This window comes from Orbicella franksi, chromosome 2 (assembly GCF_964199315.1).
Source record: "Orbicella franksi chromosome 2, jaOrbFran1.1, whole genome shotgun sequence".
In the NCBI taxonomy this organism is placed as follows: Eukaryota; Metazoa; Cnidaria; class Anthozoa; order Scleractinia; family Merulinidae; genus Orbicella; species Orbicella franksi.
The window spans coordinates 2,430,876-2,442,684 of record NC_138146.1 but is presented as its reverse complement, the minus strand read 5'-3'; the positions used below and the strand labels follow the sequence as shown (position 1 = coordinate 2,442,684).

Sequence of the window (11,809 nt, the reverse complement as noted above, 5' to 3'; positions counted from 1 at the left end):
ATTATCATGGATAGCAAAGGAAGTCAATATTTCCTTTTACATATTTGGCATTAATTTTGTTTGGTAACCTAAATGTTTAGAAACATTTCCTTCTTGCAAATCATATACTTCTACCCGGCAAATCTTTCATCTATAATTGTAAGCACTCCAAGCTTGTTCCTACTCTGTTACTCTTTCAAGCAAAGTTGAAAGCCGTTCATAAACTAGAATTATATATTGCAAAAAATAATGGCATACTGACTAAACATTTGGAAAGATGAGTACCTCTCTATTCGTAACTTTACAACTTTGAAATAACTTATTCCTCTCGCAAAAGCCCCGGGGGGGGGGGGTGGGTACTCCCTTATATTGACTATATAGGTATGTGTGGCTATATAGGTATGTAGGGTTTTTGAGCCGTTTTGGTCATAAATAGGGTATCGATTTTGGCCATTTTGGTCTTAAATAGGTTATGGTTCTAGCACTCTAGTCTTGAATTGCATATGTTTCTTAGAAGAAGCTACTTTTTCATCATTATCAATAAGACCGTCAACAAAAGCCCTTCATAACTTATGTTCAGGGCAACTGTGCACGCCGCAACGGTCACAAATAGGGTATCGAATTTTTGGCCAGGTCATAAATAGGGAAGCAAAAATCGCAGATTTTGGTCATAAGCAGGGTAAGGCTTTTGGGAAGTGGGCCACACCCCTACCCAACTTTTCTGGGAGTACCCCCACCCCGCACCCCTGGAAGCAAAGAAGCATAACTCTGTAAATTTATATTGTTTGTAGTTAGTTCAGCTGACCATTGCTTTTGTAAATAGGTCTGTCTATGCTTTGCTTCCTATTTTGGTTCTTTTTTCATATTAATGTACTATTGTAACATATTATTTGTGTGTTGGTGGCAGTGAACTTTTTGTAGCTAGTATTGTAAATCTAGTGTCACATTTTTAATCATTAATAAAATTTTAAAAAAAGAAAACAGTCTTCTTATTGTGATGGGGTCAACCTCCAATAATTAATTTTAGAGATTATCAGGTTGTCCAAAATAATGTCTTAATCTTTGGACTTAGTATTGTAAGCAACATGAGTTATCATATTGTACAGTAAGTAGTGTAAGTATTAGTGTTGTACACAGTGTATGTACTGTATTGTAAGTAGTGGAAGTCTTAGTATTTTAATTAATGTAAGTAATTTAAGTGTTAGTATTGTAAGCACCACAAGTTATCATAATTTATTGCACTGTAAATAGCGTCAGTATTAGTATTGTAAGGAGCGTAAGTGATCGTATTGTATTGTAAGTATTGTATGTACCATATTCTAAGTAATACATGTAGTAGTGCAAGTCTTAGTATTGTAAGTGGCGAAGTAATTATATTGAATAAGAAGTATTGTAAGTAGTGTAATTTTAAGTAACTGTATTAGCCTTTAAGTAGTGTAAGTACCTGTATAAGTATTGTAACCAATGTGTGTGGCATTCATTAAAAAAAAAACTAATAAAATAAGTCTGTGGGCCTAAAGTCATCCAATATTCCAACAAGAGAACAATTATCCCAACATCCACAAAAGTGAGCACAACAACATGGAAGGGACAAAAAAGGCTGGACTTACTCTTTGTGTGATTAGGATCCAGTAAATAAATTTTACAACTGCAATAAAATGTGTTTTCACTTTTTGCCTGCATTATTTGGAACATTACTTTACTTCTTAAAATAGAGAACATTCCTGTTTGTATCGAGTTAAAGAAAAAGAGTGAAAAGTTGGGGAAAGGAGATTACCATTATAAAGAAACAAAAGCTGCAGGAAATTTTTTCTACATCTTTTTTATTAATCTTGAGTAGAGTGGACAAAATGTTTTTTAATATCTTTTAACTTATTGTTTGTACATTGACTCAGCTGCAGGTCTAAAATAATACAAAACTTGTAAAGATATGCAGCTGCTGCTGTGTCTTACTGTTAAGTGTCTTAACCCACCTATAATATCATATGGAAAATGATTTGGCATGCCTAATAAAACAAAGTTGTTATGAAAGCCTCCTCAAAGTCAAATAATATTGCATACTTGTTACACAACAAAATTAGCTCCTGAAACCTCCTGTTCTATATTTGTAAGTTGTTATGCATGCTTCTAGTTATACTGCATGTTTGGTAGTTTTACTACATGTTTCAATACTTCACTTGTCTCTGTAGGAGTCCGTTCAATTAACACAAAATGGCCGGCTTCTTATTGTTGGTACTTTGAAGATTGTAGGCAGAGAAGATCACATTATTTTGTCACAGCTTTGTGCTCCTTTTTCCATTTTCTCACACAGTCTAACACATGATGCTTCAGTCCCACTTGCTTTTAACACGTCTGTTGTTTTGTGGCGATGTTGAGACTGACACAGCTGTCTGTTTTTCTCCTCCACTTGAATTCATGAAGCCCAGGAACAGCAAACAACCAACAAGGGCTACAGACCCACTAATCATAATCACTTTGTTCTAATGAAAAATATACAAAATAAAAGGAAGAAAAAAAGTGCAAAATGTAACATTTAGTCCAATCCAAGCACTTAAATACCATTTCTTCTTCTGAGTAATCAAAATCAATTTATTTCTCACACTACGTATTACAGTGAGGAATTTCTCAAACTGTGAACACCTCAATTTGTTTGTACACTTTTTTAGTGGCTATAGAATGGGGTCTCGTCATTTAAACAAGATTATTTAGTGGTTTTATACCGTACAAAAGCTAATCTTGTAAAATACTGGAAGAGGTGTCATTCTATAGCCTGTCTAAGTCATCAAAAAAACAAAAAACAAAAAAAAAAAACATACATGTACTACAAAAACATACAAATATATTAAAATGTCGAGTGATCATGGTTCGGGTGTCCTTGCTGTAGTGTATTCATAAAATAAGTTAAAAGAGATATGGAAATAACCAAATTTAGGTTATAAGTAATCAACAAAATTGAAAACTTTGTTTTTGAAAATCTTATTTTCCTTAAAAGCTAAAGGTTATACACCCTGCAAGGAGAGCCTTTTCTTAGTAAAAGATAAAGCAAAAAGAAATAAAAGAGGCTCTGCTCGCAGGGTGACGGTTATATCCCAGTTTTGACAATTTTGGATGTTGGCTGACCGATGATCGACCTCCATCCACATCAGAAATAAAAGTAAACAAAAAATCTAATGCTTAAACTTATAATACTTACTGGTTTGATAAATAATTCCGGATTAATAAGTCTAAAAGCCAATGTGGATTGTCTGCCACCTTTCTTTCCCGGTGAAGACGCCATCTTTTCAAGTCGCTTTAAGAAGACTGGGTGCTAGTGCTCAGTTCCCTTCGATCGTGGGTAACGCCTGCCTACTTTTCGCTTTCGCGCTGCCAAGTTGGAGTAGATGCAAGAATTCACAAGAATTCACAATTCATTCCCTCGTGGATCTTGTTTTTGTCATGGAAATCCCTTTTGGAGCTTTAAAGTATTTAATACATGTGTACATGAATGTATCCAGGGCTGTGACGTTTCATCAAAGCGAAGAAACCTGCATGGGTTCAACTTGGGTTCGAGAAGCTCCACGCGCCCCCTACTTCAGCAGTGATAATAATGGCATCGGCAGCAAATCTGGCGAACAGAAAATCGAAGGGAAAGGATGCTCGTAGACCTAGCACAGCCCTTGGATATGACGATGTGGTTGACAGCGGTGACCTTTTCAGCGCAGAACAGAAGGAACTTTTGGATCTTATTGAGCAACAGGATGTGAACGAGGTGCGGGAGTTCTTCGCTCAAGGGCCAGCTTTTGATGTGAGTCGAGGCGAAATAGGACGAGTTGCTCTACGTTTAGCTATTTACAACGAACGAGCGGACATCGTAGAGATTTTGCTTGAAAATGGTGTTGGTGTAGGGAATGCTCTTTTCGCGGCAGTTGTCAAAGGTTCTAGAGAATGTGTTGAGCTATTTCTCGACAGTCGTTTTTTCAATAGATCTAGAGGCGACATTGGACCAACTGATCGGCGAGAGGGATTCTTCATGAGCCCACTGATGCTAGCAGTTCGACTCAAAGATCACGACATTATTCAGTACATGTTGTCCAAAGGTTTTGGAATCAACCATCCTGAGGAGTGCCAACCGAAAAAGCAACTGCCAAGTGGCAACCAAGAAGAAATACAGTTCTTGCTACACATAAATGCTTACCGTACTCTTTCAAATCCTCTATACATGGGATATTCTTATCTGTATAACCCTGAAAGTGACCATCCGTTAGTTACTGCATTCACTCTGCACAAAACACTTGATGGCAAGGCCATAGCTGATCATGAATTCAAGAAAGACTATGGAGAACTGTCTGAAGGGTGTGAAGAGTTTGCAGTTGGTCTTCTGGAGCAGTGCAGGACGTCCGATGAAATTAAAATTCTGACAGATATTCGACCGGACACAAGTCATGGACTTTGTAGGAATGAAAAGCAGGACTTTGAGTTTTGTGCACACACAGAAGAAGCTAAGGAGCTCATATTCCTTAACATGGCATTGAGGAATAATAATGACAAGGTGTGTATAATGTACAGATGACTTTTTATGCAGTTGATCCATCTACATAGGTATATATACATTTTTAACACAAATCTTTTTTTTCCCAAAAACTGTGATTGCTGACAAAACATCTACTTCACAGGCAAGATAGCCAAGTAACCGTAGAAGTCCCCAATTGGTCTTGAATATTGCATACATGTACAGTACAGAGTTGAAGTCAGGACTACTTAGACCAAAGTCAGCTAGTGTCTGAGAGTGGAGGGTTTCAACTGAGTACTTTAAAATTTAAAGACCAAAGGCCTAAACATTCATCTAGGCTGTCACTCTCTTTACAAATAGGAATAGATGGAATGATTTTTTGAAAATTCTACCCTTTAGCAATATGTGTACTTGTCAAGACTTGTAAACCTACTTTTAATTTAAGATTTCAAGATGCTGCTATGATCTTAAAACATGTTAGTCTCGATATACCAATTTATTAGCTAGCAAAAGTATCGTTCTTCTACCCATTGTATTAACTGAATGAAAAGCAAATGTTTAATGTACAATGTAATATTTTTTATAACCTGATAAATGCCTTGTTTTTTCTGTTTTAGCTCGTCGCTCATCCATACAGCCAGTTGAGGCTCAACCTAGTCTTGCACACTGGAATTCCTGAACTAAACTGTTGCAAAATTATGTGGAGGAAGAGAAACTTCCTAAGTAAAGTGATCTACAGTGTGCGTCACACCTTACTTTTCCCATTTTTGGCTGTCATCTACCTTTTTGCTCCAACCCTACCACTGTCCATTGGTCTGGCAAATCCAGTTGTGAAATTCATTAGTCATACAGGTTCCTTTGCAGTTTTTCTGCTTTTGCTCATTATCTCTGCCTTCCAAGATAAATTTCATGAAGCAGGAAATACTCCAAGTGCTCTTGGTAAGATTTTGCCTCAGGGGTGTTGTTAATAAAAGTGAAAAAATATAAAACAAACAAAGAAACAACAATATAAAAATCAGGAAGGTGCAAATGAGAACACAAAAACATCTTCAAAAACCAACATGATGAAATTGAAAAATACCTCATTGTTTTTTACCCCAGCCCTTCCCCCCCATCTGAAATACATCACATCAATCAATGTAGCATTCCATTCTTAGGGAGTAGTGATTCTTGTCACTTTATGGCACAGACAACTAAATTAAACACCAAGGCTTATGAGCCACCATGCTAAAAGGCTTTACAATACTTAACTAAATATCCAAAGATCACAAAGCAGACTTAGTCGTATACATAAAACCCCAAAATTGTACCTCAAGTAGCATGCAACTTATGTTCCAAATTATTGGCAAAAAATGTGACCCCCTAAACTACCAAACTAAATCACCAATTTAAAACCTTAAATATTATTTTTCATCCCGTTTTGGCTTAAAAGAAATACTCACTGCCAATATTGTCAGTTCCAAAATGCCTTCCCAAGGCCATCAGTTCTGTTTTCCTGCATTAAAACAATCACATTAGATTACAAACCTTAAAATTTGTTTTTCTTTTCAGAGTGGATTGTCTTTCTTTGGGTGGTGGGTCTGGCAGTTCAGGAGCTTAAAGTGTTTTACAGTCAAGGCTCCAACCTTTACCGATGGCAATGGTGGAATTTAGTCTCACTGCTCATGATAACCTTCTTTGTGCTTTCCTACTTTTTTCAAATAATTGCTTATGGGCTAGTTGGGAGCTGGGCAGTCCTGGACAAGTTCCGCAAGTTTGTCCCCTCCTTTGGGTACCAGCCTATTTTGATAGCCAATAGCTTGTACACGGTCGGCATGGTGCTGAGCTTCTTCCATATCTCCAGTGCTTTCCAAGTGAATGCCACCTTTGGTCCCATGCAGCTGTCGCTGTACCGACTGTTCAGGGATGTGCTCAAGTTCCTGGTCTTTTTTGCGCTGCTTTTTGTGGCATTTGGAGTGAGTCTCAGAAAGTTGTACTCACATTACATCAGCACACAGTATCAGTTAAATGAACAGGCAAATGGAACAGGCAATGCAAAGGGCAGAGTGGGTCATCATTTTGCAAGGTACAATGTTTTATTTTTTCTTAGGCCATCCCTTTTTTTTCTCTGTTTATCGTTGTCCGACTGACCCAGATTTTCGCATTTTCAAAAAAAAAAAAGTTACACAGAAGGCAATGAAGGCAACGACACATCATTTCAAACAATTGTCACTTTAATCTGAAACATAAGCAATTTTTTGCCTTACAGATTTTTAGTTTTTCCGTGTTCTCGTTTGATTTTAACAATGACGTCGACTTTTTCCTTTCTCCATTGCCACGATGTTGACTTTGTAACCACACCTTGTTGTTTCCAGACTCCACGGATATTATGCTGAGGTATCGGGCTTCATAGTTCCAGACTCCTTTTCCAATTTTATTTTTGTTTTTTTTCCTTTTCCGACTGACCGACCCAAAATCAGAAAACGCATTCGACAATAAACGAAAAAAAAGGGGGGATGGCCGTATTCAGATAAAAAAAAATTAGTCTTGGCTAACAGTTCAACCACAGAGGTAAATAAAACTGCACACCATAATATAAAATGAATATAACTACCAACCATTATAATATTGGCAAGTGCTACAATGTATGAAGTTAAGTTACAGTTGGACCCCACTAATTCAAACTCGGTTATTTTGAACTCCCTCTTACTTTGAACTCAAATCAACCATTTCCAATGGATTTTTCCTTCAGTCCTTTACTATCAGTTATGTTTAACTCCCACTTTTTTTCTTTTCCTCTGGGAATTCAAAATAGCAGGGGTCAACTGACGGTATAAATTTACAAATAGGTAGCATTCAATCAAGTTATAAGTACTCCGTCTGGTAACAACAATTGATTATTATTGGTAAATATATTTATGATTACCAAATAGAATATAGTTATAAATAATTATGTTGCCTCAGTTATAAGTCTGTCTGTCTGTCTGTCTGTCTGTCTGTCTGTCTGTCTGCCTGCTTTTCTGTCCGTTTGTGTGTGTGTCTATCTGTAGGTCAGTCAATCCATTGGTTGGATCTCCTACATGTATTGGCAGTAGCATTTTCATATCCATCACACCCGCTCAGTAGATAAATGCATACATGTACTGGTATACAATTTAATTGTGATACAATGCAGCACATTTATGATTATTTTGCCAAACATTCTGTTTTGTAGGGTAGATAAGGGTCTGGAGAGCTTATTTTGGTCGCTGTTTGGCTTGACTGATTTAGAGACATTTGGAATTGACAAACCTGAGTTTCAGATCACGCAGCAGACAGGAGTTGCACTGTTTGGCTTGTATCAAGTCCTGATTGCTGTGGTTGCAATTAATATGCTGATTGCTATGATGACAAGGTCTTTTGAAACCATTGTGGTGAGATTTCTCATTTAATTTATTAGTACTAACTGCTTTTAACATTCATCCTTTAGAAGCATTCAAATGTACCACAGTTGAAAGAAGCAGTGTCTTAACGATTTGTCTGTTTGTTCGTTTGTTGGACTCTTTCACCCAGGGGTATAAATGGGTACCTCCCTTACTTCGTAGAGGCAAGGTGGCCTCATGCTTAATGTGCTCTCCCCAGATCAAAAGGTCCAGGTTCAAGCCCTGGCCAGGGACATTGTTTTGCATTCTTGGGGAAGACACTCTCTCAGTAACTCTATCCACCCAGGTGTATAAAATTGGGCAAATTTAATGCTGGGGGTAACCCTGCAGTGGACTAGCATCCCATCCAGGGGAGAAGTAGAAATACTCCTAATCACTTCATGCTACAGAAACCGGAGATAATTTAGCGCTGACCTGATGGGCCACTTGGCTTGTATGCTGACTTCACCTACCTACATGTACCCACCTACCTACCTACCTACCTACCTACCTACCTATCCCAGGCCTACATGTATCTTTTACTTACACTACATTTACATCATATGTCAAGGTCTTTGCATCAGATTAACTCTACTGAACACATTTTTAACCTCCAATAAGGTTCCCCTCTCCCTTGGCTCTGTATAAGGGGCACAGAGTCATTTTCTTTAATGCCCATGCACTTACACATCTAATAACAAAGAGGGAAAGATGGTGGTGGGTGATGATCCACCATTTTTGTGGCCTGTGAATTGTGAAAAACCTTTGTAAACCCATATTGAAGTATACTTTGTAAGACTTTTACTATGGTAAAACTTGCATTTGTGTTCATGGCTCTCCTTTTATTTGTCTATTTTATTTTTCTAAAGGAAGCAGAGGATTTACACTGGAAGGTGTCCAGGACTCGCATGTGGATGAACTGGGTGAACAAAGGCAGTGTACTCCCCCCTCCATACAATCTTATCCCTAATCCTAAAGCTGTTATTCATTTGTTCACGAAAATAATGGACAAATGCTGGGGATTTAACCAGGTTGGTTGTAGTCTACATGGTAGGCTTAGGCAGAAGCAGAAATTAACAAGAAGTGGTGGGGGCAGGATGGGGGGGGGGGGGTGGTAAAGGGTGTGGGAGCAGGGAGATTGGGAGAGAGAATGGTGAAACAGAGAAAGAGAGAACTGACCCTTCCCACTCCCTCGACTTCTTTCATGCTGTCCACACCCACCCTGCGGCTTAAGCTTAAACCTGGATAGGTGATGAGAAGTGTTCAGTCATATTTTTTATACTCTGATTACTTTTGTCTTTTAGAATTTAGAATCACGTTATGAGGTTAACATGAACAACCACGACATCCTTGGCGACATACCACGAAAAGTACATGTGAGTTGGAAGCTCATGTATAATTTCGTCTTGAAATGAAATTCAAAGATGAATTCAGCTGGCCATCTTCCCATTTAACTCCTTTATGTTGAGCTTCGCCAGCTAAGTTAGGTTTTGACTGCAAATACTTCTTTTCAGGGATTTGAAATGGTAAAGACCAAATTCAACAGTTGCTCGCACAGGAGAGACGTACTTGTGCAGATTGTAGAATGTTATTTGCACCAAAGGAGGGAAGACAGCAGACATGAGGACTCTGAGAACCTTAAAGACATCAAAGCGATTCAAGAGCTTATGTGGCAGGAACTGGGAAGGCGTGTCGAGGGATTTCCAAAATCACCGTTTAAACGTACATTCAAGAGGTCAACGGCTGCTCAGGTACAGTTCTATTTGGTATGTAAGAGTAGAGTTATAGCTTGGGGAGAGTTGAAAACGCTGACTCCCTCTCCGCGGACTATCCAATGACCCCCCCCCTCCCAACTCCGCGGACTACCCTACGGACTACTCCGTGGATTACCCTACGGGCTACTCCGTGGATTACCCTACGGGCTACTCCGCGGACTACCCTACGGAATACTCCGTGGATTACCCTACGGACTAATCCGTGGATTACCCTATGGGCTACTCCGTGGACTACCCTACGGAATACTCCGTGGATTACCCTACAGACTACTCCGTGGATTACCCTACGGACTACTCCGCGGACTACCCTACGGACTACTCCGCGGACTACCCAACGGGCTACTCCGCGGACTACCCTACGGACAACTCTGCGGACTACCCTACGGACAACTCTGCGGACTACCCTACGGACAACTCTGCGGACTACCCTACGGACTACTCCGTGGATTACCCTACGGGCTACTCCATGGATTACCCTACGGGCTACTCCGCAGACTACCCTACGGACAATTCCTCGGACTACCCTACGGACTACTCCGTGGACTACCCTACGGGCTACTCCGTGGACTACCCTACGGACTACTCCATGGATTACCCTACGGACTACTCCGCAGACTACCCTACGGACTACTTCGTGGACTACCCTACAGGCTACTCCGTGAACTACCCTACGGACTACTCCGCGGACTACCCTGTGGGCTACTCCGCGGACTACCCTACGGACAACTCTGCGGACTACCCTACGGACTACTCCGTGGACTACCCTACGGGCTACTCCGTGGACTACCCTACGGACTACTCCATGGATTACCCTACGGACTACTCCGCAGACTACCCTACGGACTACTTCGTGGACTACCCTACGGACAACTCTGCGGACTACCCTACGGACTACTCCTTGGATTACCCTACGGGCTACTCCATGGATTACCCTACGGGCTACTCCGCAGACTACCCTACGGACTACTCTGCAGACTACCCTACGGACTACTCCGTGGACTACCCTACGGGCTACTCCGCAGACTATCCTAAGTAATCAGCGAAATGTACTTTTACGGGGAAGTATCTGTAGAGTAGTCCGCGGAGCAGTCCGTAGGGTGCTCCGCAGAGTGGAGTCTCTCCTTAAAACTTGCGCTGTCTTTTCCTGAAACGAAATGCCAAGATTTTATCCATGTTAAATGTGAAAAAGAAATTCAGACGATTTATTAATTTTATTTTTCTTAAATGTTTAGAGAACAGAAGAAACACGTTTGTAACAAATGGTCAAGCCGAGCTTGCCTTTGTCCACGAGTTACCGGCTCTCCCATCAGTTACCTACAGAGTGGGTTTCCAAAGAGCTTCAAAAGAATGCTGTTTGCTTTGCTTTGCTAATGTAACTACGCTTTAAATGTAACTAAAGCCCTAAGTAAAGAGGCTGAAAAAACGTTATGCACTTGTTTGTTCAATGTAGCTGGTACATAGTTTTGACCACATTAATTGACAGTTTGAGGTACCATCCACACTACCCCGGAGAAATTTAAGAACGCAGCTTTATTGCTACCGTCAGGCCTATGCGTCACGAAAACGGAGCTTTTCGAAAACGCTCTTAAAACCGGAGGAAATTGAAAACACCGGCTTTTCGTCTTCGTGTGGACGGAACACTTGTTAAAAACGGAGCTCTATGAAAACGATGGCGTCACGATAACCATTTGATTTTCATGACCGAGTTTTCCTCAAACACAAATCAAAAATGACCGGCCATTGTTGCGTTTTTAAGTTCCTCCGACGTAGTGTGGACTGAAAACATTTGATGCGGTTTCAGGGTAACGGGGCTTCATTGTCCTCTTCAGCAGTTACAAACACTCTTTGGTAGTTCAAAGTGGGATATTTTGTCCTCTTTTGTGTGTGATCTCAGGTAAATGTAATAAAAACACTCCCTTACAGCACAATGCCAATAATTTATCTGTCATTTATTTATATCAAAGAAACCGTTTTAGAATTTCAACAGATCTGTAACGTTTTTGGTTTAATAATAGTTGTAGACATAATTTGAATACTTGGAAGTTGGTCCTAAGAAGCGAAAACCAGATATAATGACGGTGGAAAACTTTTGTAATTCTAATAAAAATATTCACCCCACCTGGCACGCACTTTTTTCTTGCCCTTTGTTTATTAATTTTGAGTTATTATAGTTTCTCTAAATCTTG

The 11,809-nt window shown here is 39.8% G+C and overlaps 1 protein-coding gene across 1 annotated transcript; it reads left to right on the top strand.

The window, feature by feature from the left end:
• Window positions 1–3,460: 3,460 nt before the first annotated feature.
• Window positions 3,461–9,686, top strand: LOC145476486 (short transient receptor potential channel 5-like). The gene is made up of 7 exons (XM_081455385.1): window positions 3,461–4,507; window positions 5,086–5,407; window positions 6,020–6,533; window positions 7,662–7,860; window positions 8,718–8,879; window positions 9,153–9,224; window positions 9,363–9,686. Exons 1-7 carry the CDS (start codon window positions 3,566–3,568, stop codon window positions 9,684–9,686), a joined length of 2,535 nt encoding a protein of 844 aa, XP_081311511.1. The 5' UTR covers window positions 3,461–3,565.
• The last annotated feature ends 2,123 nt before the right edge of the window (window positions 9,687–11,809 follow it).